Source organism: Drosophila kikkawai, chromosome X (genome assembly GCF_030179895.1).
Source record: "Drosophila kikkawai strain 14028-0561.14 chromosome X, DkikHiC1v2, whole genome shotgun sequence".
NCBI lineage: Eukaryota > Metazoa > Arthropoda > Insecta > Diptera > Drosophilidae > Drosophila > Drosophila kikkawai.
The window spans coordinates 26,942,978-26,961,299 of NC_091733.1; the positions used below are offsets into that span (position 1 = coordinate 26,942,978).

At 39.2% G+C, this 18,322-nt stretch overlaps 2 protein-coding genes across 3 annotated transcripts; one reads left to right on the forward strand and one right to left on the reverse strand.

The window, feature by feature from the left end:
* Positions 1-616: 616 nt before the first annotated feature.
* On the reverse strand, positions 617-2,043 carry LOC108082898 (protein SPT2 homolog). Of its 2 annotated transcripts, none has more exons than XM_041775000.2 (2): positions 1,883-2,043; positions 617-1,806 (listed from the first exon to the last, which is right to left on the reverse strand). In XM_041775000.2, the coding sequence occupies exons 1-2, from the start codon at positions 2,030-2,032 to the stop codon at positions 910-912; spliced, it is 1,047 nt and encodes a 348-aa protein (XP_041630934.2). In that variant the 5' UTR covers positions 2,033-2,043; the 3' UTR covers positions 617-909. The 2 variants fall into 2 exon arrangements, with proteins under 2 accessions (XP_041630934.2, XP_017033971.2); XM_017178482.3 differs by having other exon boundaries at positions 618-1,803; positions 1,883-2,042.
* A 3,935-nt stretch (positions 2,044-5,978) lies between these two features.
* On the forward strand, positions 5,979-7,651 carry LOC108082911 (cofilin/actin-depolymerizing factor homolog). Its single transcript, XM_017178495.3, has 2 exons — positions 5,979-6,560; positions 6,766-7,651. The coding sequence occupies exon 1, from the start codon at positions 6,088-6,090 to the stop codon at positions 6,532-6,534; it is 447 nt and encodes a 148-aa protein (XP_017033984.1). The 5' UTR covers positions 5,979-6,087; the 3' UTR covers positions 6,535-6,560; positions 6,766-7,651.
* Positions 7,652-18,322: the final 10,671 nt, after the last annotated feature.

The following is an 18,322-nucleotide window of genomic DNA, read 5'->3' on the forward strand; positions in this document are numbered from 1 at the left end:
CTTTGGAGTCGAGTTGTGCTGGAGTTGAAGGAGAAGTAGGAGGAGAAAGAGGAGAACTAGGAGCAGGAGTAGCAGGAGGAGCAGGAGGAGCAGGAGTAGCTAGAGCAGAAGAAGCACAGGCAGGTGCCAGACCAAGGCTCCCAAAGTGTCGACAAGTAAGTAACGACGGCAGTGTCCCATATAGCTGGGAGAAAAAAAAAGTGGACACCAGGACACGATGTCTGCTACTCCTTCTCCTCCCATTTGAGTGCATCCTGTCCTCACCTAGCATTGCCTCTTTTCTCCACCCCTGAAGTCAGGTGGCAAAGTACTCAACTATCGTTGTAAACTTTGCTCTTTGCCAAGAGCAACCAATTTCTGGAGAGGATTCGATTGCTAACAAAGAAGTTCTTGGGAAGAGAAAAGTATTAGATTTATATAAATATTGATGCTGTATCTGTAAAAATCGAAATTTGTATGTAATCGTGTATAATAAATCGAAATTATGGACTAAATTTGATGGATAAATAAAATTCGAATACTTTTTGGTTGTTTAACAAAATCCAAAAAATAATATGAATATTGATACTGATTCTTTATAAATCGAAATTTGTTGTAATCGTGTATAAATAAAAATTTCTGAATTTTAATCGATAAAATCGATAAATGAATGAAATGATTTGCTTTCTAATATTTTTTTTTGTTGTTTTACATTAAAGTCCATAGTTTTATATTTATATTTCCATTGATTCATTGGAGCTATTGCCACTGAAGTTGGGCTTCTCCTTCTGTTTCTCCTCTCCATTCTGGGATCGTGTATAATAAATGAAAATTTCTGGATATTAATCGATAAAATCGATAAATGAATGAAATGATTTGCTTTCTAATATTTTTTTTTGTTGTTTTACATTAAAGTCCATAGTTTTATATTTATATTTCCATTGATTCATTGGAGCTACTGCCACTGAAGTTGGGCTTCTCCTTCTGTTTCTCCTCTCCATTCGGGGATCCCATGGAATCGACTGCTTTGATATCATTGCTACTGATGGAGAGCTTTGGATCTTGATTGTTGGAAGAGAAAGAATCGGAACTGTGAGAAGAGCTTGATTTTGAGATGAAGGTAGGCCGCTTGACGGTATCAGTTCCTTGACTTAGTTTCGGCTCGTGCTTCTTGTCCCTCTTTAAATGCTTCTCCTGGTGACGCCACAGCTCCTTCGAGATCAGTCTTCCTGGATCCTTCTCCTTCTCGCCTCGCTTCCGCTTATCTCGGCTTAGCCTCTTTTCTTTTTCCTTTTCCCCTTTTTCAGTCTCGGAATTATGCTGGATCTTCGCATCAATCCTGATGGTCGCTGCCTTGGTTGTGCCTGGACGGCCCTTGGGACGTTTCTGGATTTCAGCCTCCTGAAGATCACGATCGATGGCCGCCTTGACGCGGTTTATGGTTCCAGAAATGTCGACCAATGGCTGCGGTCTGCTGGGCGCAAAATCCTTGTTTTCCTGTACATGTTCCACCTTCTCCAGGTACTTCTCGTACAGGACATTCGCCTCGGTGGATGTGAAGCCATAGTCATCGCCCTGACCCTCGCCAGGGTTGTGCCCCGGACCGGTGGTGGTGGTGGTAGTGGTGATGATGCCCCTGGAATTTATGGTCTTCTGTTTGTCCTGGCTCTCGGTCATTTTTGGGTTCTTCTTGTGTGGCTTTTTCGCCTCCTCGGCCTCCTTTTTATTTAGAAATTTCTGTATATTATTCGACAGCGGCTTGTTCTCCTTCTTCACCTTCTTGGGCGGCGAGAATTTTGTGCTATAGAACTTGCCATCCTGCTGCTGCTGGTAAGACAGAGGGTCACATGGTCAGGGCAGTGGGTGAAGTTGGAATCAGCAGTTTTCCTCAGCTGCTACTCACCTGTTCCTTGGCCTCGTCCGACTTCCTCTTGGCATAGTAGAGTAGAGCCCCAAAATTCATGCTGGATTCGATTCGATTCTCTATGAAATTTATATATGTTCTTTGGAAATAGCAAAGGGATAAGGCCTTAATGGCAGAATTTTCCTGCATTAACTGAATTTGTTTTCAAGGAGCACCTGCTTTGTTTTTTCAAAAATTGTTAGGATGCGCCAGGACTAGCTGCCATGTTTCTTTTCTTCCTTTGAAGCTAGCGTGACAGCTGGCATGGCTTGGATGAGCAGGATGAGCTGGCATCAGGGTGAAAAAAATACAAATAATTAAATCAAAAAAATGTGCTTTTCATTTCCTTTAGCAAGGACACGCTCTTTCCATTAAAATAGTTTCGCCGTGTTCTCTGCCTGAAATCGGAATCGGAATCAAAATTAGATCCATTGGGACATCGGGTGGTGTCCTTTCAACGGGCTACGACCGTGATTGCTTCGATGGCTTGTTAATCATTCGCGTGTTGGTCAACAATGTCCTGGTGGTGGCGGCGACCGACGCCTGGCAGCCGTAAAGAGATTTTTATCGCAGAGCTTAGCACAAAGCGCCTATGCAAAGTGCGCAAAATACACTGAAATAAATAGAGGGGCCTTAAAAAAGTAAAATAATTCAATGAAAATAAAGTACAATAAAATACAATTTTTGGGAATTTATTAATATAATTTTGTGAATTATAAAATATGATTTATTCGTTAAAAAAAGATTTAAATATCTCACTCAATATAATTAATTAATAATAATAATATCGCTCAGAATTATATCGAAAATATTGTGAGGCTTAATATATTTAAATTTTATATATACAAACATTTCGGATTCAACGATTAAAATCGATAATCTGAAGAATTATCGATAATTATCAATACGAAAAAATCGTAAGCTTTGATATATCGAAATTTTAAATATAAAAGAATATAAAAATTATTAAAATTATTAAAAATTTATATTCTTGAAAAACATAAATAAATCTTATTCAGAAAATATCAAAATCATTCTGAAAACAAACATTTTTTAATCGATAATCTGGAGAAATATCGAAAAGAGTAGTTCTCAAAAAACTTGTACACTTTCACATCAAAACTTTAGACATTAAGAAATTTATAAAGAAATTAATATTAATTATTAAGACTTTGTTAAACCACACTTTTAAATATTAAAAAAATTTCATATCGACGATAAAAATCGATATCATGCTAAATATAATATTTATCGATAGTTTCTTACGTTTGTTTTATTATTAATTATTTTTAAGATATAAACATTCCTTTTTTTTAACGCGAATTAACGCTATATTAGTCAATGTTCTTAATTTTTTTTTTTTAGGAAAATCTTCTTTATTTTTTTTTGTTGTCAAGTGTAAGAGGGGGGGGGGGGGGGGGGGGGGGGGGGGAGACCCTCCCCCCTATGCCAGCGACATTCAACGACAAATGTCTTTCATTTACGCGTAATAAAAACGAAATCTCCGCTGAACAATGGCCGCCGGGCGGCTTTTGCAGCTCCAGCAACGCACAGGGTGAGCAGCCCGTAACTTGTTGTTCCGGATCCGGCGGCAGTGCCATATATATATTATATATATATTATATATACATATACTTTGCGGCTGCCTCAAGTGTATTTTACGTTATTTTGTATTTAATTTGCAAGGAAAAGCCTCCCCGGGGACGCGAGATTTTTCTTCAGCCAGTGAGGGTTTCGTGTCCGTATTTTTTTTGGACGCGTGCCCGTAATTATGCCGCCGGGCTCCAAGCTATTTTCGCGCCTCACGTGCCCATCCCTGGTCCAGGGGCAAACACATACACATACATATGTACATGCTGATAACATGGGAAAAGCGCTTAAATATGCATGAGTTTTCTGGGCAAGGAAAAGCGCATAGAGTAACCTAAGAGGGAGACAAACATGTACATATCTTTTTAACATATTAATTTAAAATTCAAGAAAGAAAAGCTGGAAAATTAAATATATTTGTTTTGGATTTTTTGAACGCGTTGAAATTCATTTTAAAACTATTGCTTTTATTTACATTTGCAGGGAAATTTTATTGAAAGAAAGAAGGAGGAAAAGCTGGAAAATGATTTCGATTTTCTGAGGATGTTTAAATTAATTTTAAAACTTTAGTTTTTATTTACATTTCATATTTAATTTGAAAGTGAAATTTAATTAAAAGAAAGACTATATTTTAGGTGAAGCTTCTTATGTGGTTTTGCCTCTATGTGGGAGCAAGGAGGAGAACAAGAGGAGCAGGGAGAGCAGGAGAAGCAGGAGGAGCAAGAGGAGCAGGGAGAAGCAGGAGAAGCAGGAGAAGCAGGAGGAGCAAGAGGAGCAGGAGGAGCAGGAGACGCAAGAAGAGCATGAGTAGCAGGAGGAGCCCAAGGAGCACCTCCCTTATGTTCGGAGAACTCTCAGAAAGCCTGGAAATGAAATTTACGACATTGTACGCCAAGTAGATAACTTAAATACTCCGCCAGCCTCTTTCCCTTGAGATGGATATACATGATGGGATGGGCCACTCCAAAGCCCTCAATGTTTATTTGTGCGGCTCTTCCGCAGATTAATTGGGAAATGAAGTGCAAGGCAAACGCAGCACTCGAGAGGGGGCGGAGGACCAGGAGGAGCAGGAGCAGGAGCAGGAAGCCAGGTCCTATGACAAGCCCATCGAGAGCCACTCAATAAAAGGAGGACGCGTAATGCCTCAAAGGGAATATGCAGGCAACAAAAAATGTCAACTGAAAACATTAAAAAAAACAGAAAAAAAACCTGAAAAAAAAACAGAAAAATATAGAGGATGTTCCTTAGGTATAAAGTTTTTTTTAAGTATATATATATCTGATTTCCCCCACCTTCTACCCCAATCAACATTTATGCCGCCATTCATTGTTGGGGGTGGGGCTCGTTGGGGGGAGGTGAAGCCCATTAAACAATTATAGCCCACAGCCAGACGAGAAGTTGCCAGGATGAAGAATGGGTAATGCAGCACCATCCTTCTGCCTGTCAGTCAACATGTCGTAACATCTCTCACACACACACACACACACACACGCACACATGCCCCCTGGGATGATGGAAAAACAATTGTCTTGCACCGGCATTCTGGCGTCAGCAGTTGCATTAAATTATAACCCAAAAGAGAGGCCCGGGCGGCTTATAGGCCCACACAAAAGGCATTTAGCAGATTTGCATGCACAAACACGCGTTTGGCGTGGGAGCATACACTGCAAGAAATTGCAAATGTAATTATAAATATTTATAAATTTAATAAATATTTAAATTTAAGTTGGCAAAAATATTGTAAAAAAGAAAAATTAAAGAAATAAATATTTGGAAACAATAATAATAATAAATATTAATAAAAAAAATAATAAAAATATTAATAAATTTCATATATTATAAACTTAAGGGTAATTTCTTCTTATTTTAAGAACAATTTTGTTACTATTTACAACAAGCGTCTTTTTATCCCTGGGATGTAAGATCCAGTTGGGAATTATAAGGTTATTAGCCTTAGTTTCAATGAAAAATGTATCAGAAAAACAAGTATATTATTTATATTATTTTTAACTATTTTTATTTAAGTTTATTCATGATAAAAATCACTTAAATCAATTAAGATTTTTATATTAAATAAAATAAAAAATAAAAATAATTTTTTTTTATGTTAAGAAATTTATTTGTTTTTTTTTAAGCATGTAAAATGTTGTATACAATTTTGGAACACCCTTTAAGAGGTATTTTATTAGGGCTTTAATATTAAATTAATTTTTAAAACTGAAAAAAGGTGATTAAAAATATTAAAATATTTTTTTAGTTATCAAAATTCCGAGTAAATTTTTATTTTCTACCATGTAAACATTTTATAAAACCTTTTTTAAGATATTTTACCCTAGTAATTTCTTGCAGTGCCTCTAAAGTGCAGCTTTCCCGGCTGCATATGGCCAAAAGTGCTTACAAACATTTCCCCAAAAATTTATCTCTATTTGATTAGGTAGCAAAGAGCCAGCAATTTCTGGCCATAAATATTCATTGCCTCCACTCCACTCGATCGGAAATGTGGAGAAGGGAGAGCAGCTCCCAGTGGGCCCTGCCCTGTGCCCTGCCCTTTGGCATTCCCATTGATAATCCCAGATCTAAATTCAAAAGTTTCATGTGTAAATTAACCCAGAGTCATGGCCACTGGCATTCCCTTGAGCAGCGAGTGCAAGCATGTCTTTGACCAGATCTGGCGACTGAAGCAGCACCGCTATGCCATCTTTAGGATCGAGAACGAACGCCGGATCCGGGTGGAATGGCTGGGGGTACGGGAAGCCGGCTACGAGGAGTTTCTGGCAGATTTGTGCCGCGCTGGTCCGGATCAATGCCGCTATGCTGTGTACGATTATGCCTATAGGCAGCAGTATCAGGGCACTACGGGCACCCGACTGCGGGAGAAGCTATTCCTTATGCTGTGGTGTCCATCGCAGGCTCAGATCAAGGACAAGATGCTGTACTCCAGCACATTTGCGGTGCTCAAGCAGGAGTTTGTGGGCGTGGGAAAGTGCATACAGGCCACCGAGTTGGATGACATTCATCGGGACAGGGTGGAGAATGAGCTGTGCTGGGACAGGGAGGATTAGGAGGAGGAGGGAGGATTCTATGGACGGTGAGTGTCGCTTTCCGTTGTCACGTTGTCCGGCAATTTAATTTGATTTTTGTTGTATTTTTGCCACGGCATCTAATGAGGCCATTTGGCATATGGATGACTTCAGCTTCCAGCTCCCGGCTCCCAGCTCCCAGCTCCTCCTGCCTGGCAGCTCCTTAAGTATCGGCCTGTAATTTGTATTTTTTTCTTTCTCTCGTCGCCCCAGCTTCCTTTTCTCATTATCTGCGAGACTAAAAATACTTTTGCGAGGGCAAAGTTTTGGAATTCCGACTTTTTTATCTCATCCATAAATCAGAGGCAAGTTGAGAGAGCCAAGGATCCTCGTCCTGGGGCGACGCCGCCGCCGCCGGCGCGGCTTTCCATATCATTTGGCAGCAGTCGGAAATTAATCAAATTGACGAGGAGCACGTCACCAGGCTCAATTGCTACACTTCAAACAGGATTTTTCGCATTTAATGTGCTGTGCATCGCATCGATTCCCGGCAACCAATTGGAAAAGTTAATGCGAATGGAAATGAAACCGACATGAAAACTGAAAATGAAAATGTGAATGAAAATGTTACTGAATATGTGAACCCTTGCTGATGTCTTGCGATGATGATGATGATGTGCAACTGCTGCAGGATGGACATGGTGTAATTTTATCTTCTCAGCTGTGGGGAATATCAACAAGGACAATCACAAGGACAACTCGGAATTCAAGGAAAACGGTTAACAGCCAGGAAGTTGGACAAAGAAAGCCATGCTTTCAAATGAAGCGAGGGAAACGCAAACAAAAAGATAAAGAAAAAAAGAAGAAAACCTCAAAGAGATGCAGTCATAAATTCTGGCAAGCTCCTTCGTCCTTTTTTTTTTCGCAACAAATGCGGATGGATGTGGCACACACACACAGTCAGTCGGGGCGAGTGTAAATATCAAAGCAAAGGCAAAAAAGAAAAAGAAAAGCGAAACCCGAAATCCACGCAAATCTAGTGGAAAATTAAAATTTTGCCAATTTATGCGTGCCACAGGGAAGGGGGTTGTTACACTGAAAATAAATTGAAAGAATTTGAAAATATATAAATAAAAAGAAAATTAATTAATTAATTAAATCAATTACTTTTAATATATTTTTACTATATTTTGTTAAATATTTTTTTAATTCTTTGTTAATTTATTTTAATATATATATACATTTTTTATATTTTAATTTAATTTATTTTTATTCATATTAATTTATTAACCTAATTAAATTACTTTTACTATAATTTTACTATATTTTTACTGTGAATTTAATAATTTATTTAAATAACTTTTATGACACTGCACAGTGGTCGAGCTTGTATGGAACAGCGGCCATAAATACTTCTAGATGTGCTATCGCTATGAAATTTTCACCAAAAATCTAGGAAAATGTTTTAAGTATATCCACAAAAAATTGGCCATATTGCTCGTCTATATCATATAGCTGCCATAGGAACAATCTGTTAAAAATCAAAATTTAGTATGAAAAACTTTTTTGTTTTTCAAAATATCTTAACCAATTTTACAGATTATATGTTTGGTACAGGTTTATGCATTTTTACCAAATTTGGTTAAAATCGGATCACTATATCTTATAGCTCCCATACAACATTTTTATAAAATTATTTTTTTCCAAGACCTAACTTTAAATTTTTAATTTTTGATCACTTAATGAGAACGTTGGTGAAATATAAGTGCCCAAAAGTAAAAAAAAAATTATTAACTTATATATTGTGTATTTAATTTGTCCAGCAACAAACGTACACAGCTTAATGGGGGGTAAGGTTAATTCGGTGCAAAACTGCCTACTTTTCAAAAAAATGTTGTGACGAAACGGCTAAAATTAGCGTATTGAATTAAATACCATATAATAACACAACATTTCAATAATTTTTTGTTAATTTTTGTATTAAAAAATATTTACATGCTTACGAGTAACTGCGAATCTCCTAAGTCCCCACAAAAAAAGGTTGTTCTCGGTGTATATCCTATTCTAACTGTCCACAAAATCATCCGATATCCAAAAAATGTATTGCATTCACTAAAGTATAAGTGCCCCGAGGTACTCAGGTGACGTTTTTATTTTTAACATTTTTTTCCGATTTTTTATCACAACCCGGATTTTTGGCTAAAAAATTAGGGTAATTTGTTTTGTAATGGCAAATGTGCAGCCGCAGGTAGCCGCAGCTGAAGTAAACATTTTTATAATCTGTAAATATCAGTTAATAACGACACATAAATTTCATTTGGGGGCAACGGGGGGAAAATAGTTAAAACTTTAAGTAAACACAACATATACCAACTAAAAAGACGCACTTTTTTAACAAAGATTTACACGAAACACAACACAAATTATATATATATTTTTCTGTAAAAATAAAGTATATACCTTTATCTACTATATTCAGTCCAATTGATTTTGGTTTAACAGCGTTTTATATTATATTTTAAGTTTTTAAATTTGGTCTGTGCACTCCACTGCTGACAAATTAAAAGTCCATGAATATAAGTACGCTTTTGTCAATCTATTTTCAGAAAGTCCCGTTGAAATTCCAAGCAGACCTTATTGCATGGGAAAATTTGGACAATTAGCTGATAGAAAAACCAGGTTTCGCTCGCATAGCTCAAAATCATTTTTTTTATTTTTGTCCTATTGGCCCGACCACTGTGCACTGTTTAGATTTCCAGTGTGACCATTAATTTGTAATTATTAAATTTCTTCTTTAACATATTTTCACATATGTATGTGCTTATAATATTGCAATTTCTTAATTGTATTTTTTTGTAATTACATTTTTTAATTATTTTATTTTATTTTATTAATTGCTTTTCTTTGTAAATTACAAAATCAGTCTACCATGATATCAGAGCCTCTTTAAATCCTGATTAAATTATAAATTATATATTCTATAATTTATATACATATTTTATAGAATTGTATACCTCTATTTATAGCATACAATACAATTGTATAATTATTTATAATTGTATCACACTATAAATGTGATAAATAGAGTGTGACCATCTCCACCTAAAAAAAGGACATCGATAACCCCCATCGATAATACTTTGTAGTGTGCTCAATGAACTCTGTGAGAAAACTTTACATCAACTTTACAACTTTGAGTAATAAACTTTGCAAAAGAATAAGAAAACTTGTGATGTCATTTTCCAAATTGCTTGCCTTTCCTTTTGTCTACAAATTTCTTTCTTTCTTTTTGTTATATAGATATGTAAGACGCCATACATTCATTTCGTGGTGTGTACCAGTGACAGAGAGTAGGAAAAGGAGTGACAAGGCAAAGGGCGTCTCGAAAAATGGTTAATCGCGGAACAAGTGTTCAGTCCTTTTAGCTGGCTATCTGATTTTTTGGGTTGGTCGTTGCAGGCGAATTCGCATGGGAAGCCACGCTGCACGCACCGGAAATGAGTTTACCTTTTGACCTGGACGGAAATGAAGCTTTTTGCCGGGGAACACGTACATGCATGCAGATGGTTCTGCCCTTTTGCGTGAGCACCAGCGAGGCGTGTCAGGTTTTCACAAGGCTAAACTGGAGCCAAACCCATGTCCTAATCAATGGGAATCAAGGCAAAAGTCCTGCCTGAAGAGTTAGAGTCACCTTTTATACTGGGGAAAGTGCAGTCAGGCGGGGTTACTTAACGGCTTAAGATCTGGGTACTGTATCCAAATAGGTATAATCCTACTTCTTGGCTTATATTAAAGAATATTCTGGTTCTGGTCCTGGACTTGTCTGGCTGTTAAAAGCTTTGCCAGGCGACATCTTGTTTGGCAAGTAATTAGCCATTGGTAAGGGGGAGGGGGAGAGTTTCTCCTTAGCCAAAAACGACGGCGATTTAAGTCTTAATGCGTTTGTCAATGGCCAAAACTTTTCCGTTTTCCCCCCGTTTTCATTTTCAATTTGCCTCGGGAACCTGGCAGTGGGTTTTCCATTGAGCTTTATCCCTACATCTTTGCCATCTAAGCGGCTTAGCTGGGACAGATGTCGCGCCATTCTGGATGATTTTTGCTAACCCCGATTTCCAAAATCCTGATTTCTGATTCCTGAATGCTCAGCCACCCCACCACCCTCCTCGTGTCGTATTTAATTATGCTTGTTGTGCTAATGAAATTGAATTCGTTAAGCAACAAAAAAAAAACTTTGTTTCGCCCAAGTCATTGTTGGTGGCAAAACTTGCAAGGCTATTTCAGTCATCAATGTTAGCTTCCCCCCCCTCGGAGCAGCACATGGTGTTCATGGAGCTCTAGTTCGTGCCTAAAATCTGCAAATTTTGCAGGTCACCTGCGCGAGTTTTCTAATTTCAGTCAGCAAACAAACCCAGCGAGCCTGTCTCTCTCTTTGTATGCATTTTTGGTAAACAAAAGGTACAAGTTTTTCTTTTTAGCTTTAAGGAAATTCCTTAAAGTCCTTAACATTTTAAGGGCTGAAGGTCGCTGTCGGTTAGATTCAGATCGCCGCTCAATTACAATTATATTGGCCATGGACCTCTGACTCTGGGTTCTGGCCATCGAAGAGGCGAATATGCTAAGTGTATGCAAAGTGGCTTGACAGGAGATACGAATTGTTTCCGTTCGAATATGGATACTTGAGGGGGCACATTGTGTGAAAATATAGTGAATATATATTTTTTAATATTTATATATAATTTTAAATATATATGTATTCTGTGGTCAAAGAATCCTTCTTGGAAATCTTCTCTGCTCAGCCCTGATTATTTCCTTAGTAATTCCTAGAGACACATTTTATATAGATATGTATATATAATTTATATATTATTTTCCCCTGAAAAACACAAGCATTTAATATATCAGCAAGTTTTGCTTTTTGGTTATTTATTTACTTATTTATTTACTTTTACCCGGTTAACATGGCGTATGCGTAATATTTTTGTTTATATATTTTTAAATGCCTATTGAGGCATGCCATTTTAATTTATTATTGGACAGGCTTGTATATATTTTTTGAAGCTCATTTCAGTTAAAAAAGATGCCTACAAATATAAATTAAAAATAAAAATTAAACCAACCTGGCGTATGCGTAATTTTTTTGTATTGAAATATTATTTACTTTGAATACTGTGAGCTTTGTTTAGTTTAGAACTTGCCTTTTTCTTTCTAAAATATATAGTTAAAAAAGTAAAATGGATATGATTTTGGTCAATGTGGCAAAAAAATAAAGGGAATTCACTAGGATGGAGGGGTTGCAGCCTTGGTCTGCCAACCCAGGATGTCCAGGGCCAGACAGTTGTCTGCTAGCTGGCAGCAAAAAAGAGCAGCAAAGAGGAGCTGGCGATGAAGCAGAAGATGGAGCAAGAGCAGGGCAAGGAGCTAGCAGGAGCTGTGAAGTTGGAGAAGGAGCTAAAGGAGCAGGAGCAGGAGCAGGAGCAGGAGCAGGAGCAGGAGCAGAAGCAGGAGCAGAAGCAGGAGCAGGAACAGAAGCAGGAGCTGCCACAGTAGCTGCCAGAATCTACAACAGAAGCTTTAGCTTAATTTGAATTGCAAAGCTCGCTGGCAGTTGAAAAATGCTACAAAACCAAGGCGAGGCATTGGCATCCTCCACTTGTCGTCCATATGCCAGATGCCAGCGATGGCGCCAAGTTCATTTATCCCACATACATATTACATATACCTCTACATAAATGTATATGTATATTTGTAAAATTGGCATTTTTATGGCTTGATGCTTAAATATTTAATATGCTTACCAATTTGGAAATCGAGCGAGCCTAAAAATGCGGTCACGGATACACACACACAGGGATCTGTGAACCTTTTGGGGTCACTAAACTGTCTGCGATACTGAGTGACAGGGGGAGTGGGTACTTTCCTAGATGAAGGAGAAGCGGGGAGCCAGAGCCAGAGCCATGTGGCACCCCCTAGGGGCCAAGCTCAACCGCAGGTTCAATTGACTAGAAATTGTGATTTCAGTACATTTTTTGGGGCCAAGACAACGAACCCAGAGACATAAAAATCCCCCAAGTTACAAGGGCCTGCGGGATATGGGCAAGAGTTGTGCCCTTAGGGGGAATCCCCAAGCAACAGCAATTAAACTTTCGCTGAGCTTATATGAAAGAATATATCTTAAATGTAGATACGCAGAATGAAATTGTAATGGTTTTTAAGGGGAATCAGTTTAAAATCGGTCAAGTAAATTGGGTTTAAAATGATTTATTTTAATTATTAATTAGATATTTTAATAATTTTAATAGCTTATATATTCCAAATTTGTATTAAATTTTAAAGGTCTAAGTATCACACTTTTCTCTTTCTAAAAAGAAAAACACAAACTTACTAGCCCAGACTTGAAGTTTAAAGGTCAAAAGTGGAGCTGGCTCACTTGTCACGTGGTCTAGGGGCAAATTTGCATGATGGGGGCACACAACGCTTAAGATTAATGAGTCATGAGCCCGAAAAGAGGGGTGATGATGCCAATGCCAATGCCGATGCTGATGATGATGATGATGATGCTCCTGGCTGGGCAAAGCTCTCCCCACACCGATCCTTATGTTTGGATTCCCCCACGTGCCAAATGGAATTGTTGCGTGTCCATGACTTGGTCAGCCTTTGGCCCTTCCATCTTCGTGCTGGGAAAATATAAATAGACCATCATTCGAGGGCGATTTGAGTAATGTTTCATGGACGCGTCCGAGTCCTGTGGAGCTCCAGGAACTTTATGAACTTCATTGCACTTGAAGTAATGCCCACCCCCCTGCCCAGAGTTCACATGTGCGTGGAAATATGTGTGTATATTTTAGAGGCTTCCCTTTTTGCTTCTCTGAGAAAATGCAATTATTACTAAGAATTTAGGAGAATTTAATTAAAAATTTTATAAATTACCGGAACAGCAGGCTTCCCCCCTCCAGGACACACACACACATGAGGTGCTGGCACTTGACTTTGACTGCCGTCAATTAGCAAGGAGAGTCAACATCTAATTAACTTGGCCATGAGGAATCACAAGACCTACGTCTCTCTCGCTGCGGCGGATGGTGACACGTGCCAATTGGGCTCCGCTTGCCAGCCGCCCGCCTTAGGGAAGCCCCATAAGCCGCTTACAGATTTAATTATACGCACCGAACTAAGCTGTGAGGGCAGACAGACATTTCCAGACCACAGTGGATACCCTGGTTTGCACACAATCGATAAGCCATTTATGCCATATGCCATTTGAAACGATTTTAAGCCGCTGAAATAGACACCAAGGAGGTGCAGGATGTGTAGGAGGTGCAGTGGGTGCAGTGGGTGCAGTGGATGCACTGGGTCACCAGGGCAAAAGTGCAACCAAGGTCAATTGAATGACCATTAAAAGTCGCGGGAAAGAGACTAATTGATATGAAGGTGTAGGAGCAGGGGGCGTGGCAACCACTAATTAGCTTACAGGCCAGCACACAAAGTCGGATGTTAATTAATTAAAAGCCGATTTGTCGTTGCTCACACTCATCTCTCTCTCTCCCTCTCTCTCTCTCTGTCACTCTGTATATCACACATACGCAGCGTGGGCATGATGCCAAGAGGCCACCAGCAGGTCAGGCCAGGTTTTGGGAGCCTGGTTTTATAATGGCAATAAAATTTGGACTTAAAAATATTTTATCTACAATTTATGGACTTGAAACAAAAAGAAAAGTTAAAATGTTTACATTAAAACTTAAAAAAAAATGTGGAAAAAAATTAAACAGATTTCTTATTATTAAATTTTAATTTATAAAAAGTTAAAGAATAATTTTTTTTTTCATATTTATACCAGTTGAGTAATAACTGTTATTTTTATTTTTTAACATAATAATAATAATTTTTACAATTAAATTAATTAATCAAAATATTAAAAATAAATTGAATTTAATGTTTATTATTTAATTTAATTAATAATAATAAATAAATTAAATAATAAAAAATTTAAAAAATTTGAATAATCCTTTTTTTTTGTTTAATTTAAATCAAAGTGAATAACAATTATTTTTAATTTTTAAAACAGTAATAAAAAAATAAGAAATCTGCCCCAATTTATATTTCACTTATTTATTGTATTATTTAATTTAATTCTTATTAAAATTTAATGAAAATGTTTGAGAATAATATTTTTTTCTACAATTTTTATATAAAAGTTTGAGTAATTTAAAAAATAATAATTAAAAATCAATAATAATCCCCAAATTTTCATTTCAAAAAACTGAAAGAAGGTTTCCCTGTTTCCAAAACCATTTCATATTGAAATCCTCTCTTTTGCAGCTTGAGTTCTTTCCGGGATTAACCTATAATACCTTCTCCTATTACCTATTAAAGTCACCTCTGGCTGCTTTCCGGTGTACAGCTTGGGTCTTGGCTTTTATGGCCTGCTTATGCAGCTCTGTTTAAACATTGATAAGTACAAGGAGTGCAGGCGAAGGAGGAGGAGGAGGCGGAGGAGGAGTACGACTTGGTCAAAGTTTTATTTCGCTCTTTATGTACATACATTAATTTAATGTTGCCAAATATTGCACTTGAGTTTCGAGCCGCCAAACCAGCCATTGTTTGCTCCACGCGCTTGGTAAAGGAAGCTGGAAAAGGAGGAGGAGGAGGAGCAGGAGGAGCAGGAGGAGGAGGAGGAGCAGGAGAAGGAGGAGGCACCACCTCTTAGTAGACCAGCTTCCATCGCATTTACCCATTCCGGAAGAAGCAAACTTTTGTACGGAAAGAGTGGCCCGCATTTTTCGGGATAATGACAACGATAACGCGGATAACGAGGACAGTGCCTTTCGCCTTCTGTTATTTTTTGTCCCAGCTGAGAGTTAAGAGCTGAGAGCTGAGCTGAGGCTGCTGTCGACCGGCTTTATTATTAGCCAAGATGAAAAAGTTATGAATCGAATCACAAACAAAAACCGGAAGGGGGAGAGGGAGAGGGAGAGAGAGAGCGGAGGGGATGCAGTGCCAGCGACAGCTGCAGCAGCTTCCCCCGTACAAGTCCTGTGTGGCAAGGATATCAACAATGGCGGCGCGTGTCAACACGCAGAGGGAAATTGAAATGCACTTTGAGGGGCCTGGCACAGGTGGGTTATTCCCGTTACGGGGGGAAGTGTCTCCTGGATGGTGGATTCTCTGGATCATGGCTCCTACCTCCTGCTTCTTCTGGCTTCTGGCTCCTGGTTCCTGCCTCCTGCTTCGTCTGGCTCCTGACGCCTCTAGCTCCTGCCTGCTCTGGCTCCTGCCTCCTCTGGCTCTTCCCTCCTCTGGCTCCTCCCTCCTCTGGCTTCTGCATTCTCTGTCTCCTAGCTCCTTGCTTCAGCCTTCTCTGGCTCCTGGCTCCTGGCTCCTCTGCCTTCATCCTCCTCTACCTCTTGTCAACGACTCCGACTAAACGTTTTCCACAATTCCTTGGCAAATGCGCTGCCAGCACTCCTACACTAATCGCATTAGCGAGCAAGCGGCCTCCACTGAGAGCTCCTTGGCACCTTCACATCTTTGAGGTTCCTCCTTGCTTCTTTGTGCTTTTCCTAAGCACGTTTTCCGACTGGTTTTGACTTGATTTCCTACTTTTTTTTTTGGATTTCAGGTTAGACAAATCCTTGCGGAAGTTATTATAGATTTTGGAAGTTTGTTTTGTATTTGTTTTAATTATTTTTCTAGATTTGTAGACTGGCTTACATAATTAAATATTATTTTATTATTCGCTTGCCACAATGACTCTAAAGTGTAACCATGGGTTTCAGTTACCAGTTGGCGACACCTTGGCATGACAGCTCCACTGACTGGAACCTGGATACCTAGAACTGGGAACATCCCAGAGCCTGGGGATGACTATAACTCGCCACTGTCATCAATCAAAATTAGAATCAAAGCACCCTTCGATGACACGCGTAAATGGCTGTTGTTTGTTTGCTTTTCGGTGCTCCAAGTGGGTGGTGGGTGGGTGGGCTTTTGATGAGCTGTCATTTCTCCGGTGACACCTGAGTGGGCCTTTGCCTTTTGCAGCTCCCCTGGCTCGGTGGGTAGAACAGCACAACACAACACAACATGGCACTGTATCGAATCGAAGGCCCCAGGCTTCAGGGGTTTCCCCCGTTCTCCACGTGGCCTTCGCTCACATAAATTGCCAGCTTTTTCATTAATTTTGAGCCCGGAATTTATGACATTTGCTTGGGCAGGCTCTTCAAGCCTCAGGCCTCAAGCTTCAAGCGTCAAGCTAATGGCAACAAATCAGAGCATCGCATAATTTGGCCCTTCTGCCGAAGCGGGCGGTTGTGCCTTTTGTGGTCCGGGGACCCCGCTTTGATTTATTTCAGCCACATGTCGCACACATTGTAATTTTTTAGCAAAATATGAAAGCGAAATGCAAATGACTGCCATCACACATGAACTGTGAGGGACAGTGGGCCAGATTAGGATGAAAAGCAAGTTAACTAGGGCCTTGTTGAGGCTTTAACCATGACAAAATCGAATTATATTATATCCTCTGATTGATCAATCTCCTTGATTTCTCTGTAAACTCAAACTCTCTCCATAGATATCTGTTCCTTGTCTCTATCTCTCTCTCAAATATCAACATTCAGCTGGGTTACCACTCTCAAAATGCTAGAACTAGTTGGGAATTTTAGTGTTAAGCCATGATTTATTTGTAATATACAAATTTATTTATTTATATATTTATATTTATTGAATAAAAATTAATATTTCCTTAGTATTCTCTGCTCTCCACTGTTCGTGCTGCCATTCATAAAGATTTCAGTGCGTGTTGGCCAACAGGGCGGATGCGTAACGTCAATTTAAAGGGCTCGCTGCGAAAACAGAGTGCGTGTGTGCCTTCCACACACACTGGGCTATATATGTAGGTCTATATAGGCTATGGGATGTTGAAAGTTAGATGAGGGATGTAGGCCACCACCAGCAGACGTGCCAGGCCTAACAAGTGGGGGAGCTGATGCTGCTGCTGCTGCTGCTGGACTTGGAATTGGAATAGAGGAATCCGAATCTGAAGCCGAAACCGAAACCGAAACCGAATTAGAATGGGCAATGGTTATGGCTCCCGCCTGATTTCCTCTGGCTCATTCGTTCGTTCAGGGGGCGTGCACAAATATTAATCATTCCACCGCAAAACTCTGGCAAAACAGCAAGGCAGCAAAACAGTAAACAACAAATGGCAGAGGCAAAAATAATACCAGAGACTGGACCAACATTTACCTTGGCCTGCCAAAAATAAATCCTGAGAAAAAGAAAACAGTTTACAAATGGCATCGCCATGTCGCACAGTCTTAATACCTTTTGCCAACAGGCTGCCCCCCCTGATTATTTATAGACATTTTTGGGGCAATCGAGTGGGTCAAAAGACGGCCCAATTTATATAGCAAGATGAAACCAAGACCAAACCAAGAGTCTCTGATTGACAGAGCCAAGCATCCTGATTGCTCAATTAATATCTATCGGAGGCCAGTAACCTCTGATAGCCTCTGTAACTTGTGGCCTTGAATTATTAAGCATATCCTGTTCGTCGACAATCATTGATTGGAATCAAACAGAGCCACCAACCAACAACAGGTATTTGCATAGGCATTCCCAGGAAGGACCTGGTTAGTAGTAGTATTAGCCTGAAATCAATCGCTGGGCAGCAACTCAGTTAATTAACTGGCTAAGTGAGTGGATTTTCCTCTCCATGGAATTTCCCCAAGAGCGGATTTGCCTGGGCCTTTTTGTTTTTCAGCCAAGCTTGACTCGATTTATGTATTTAGCGCTATAATGCCGCCCAAGGAGCAGGGAGCAGGGAGCAAGGAGT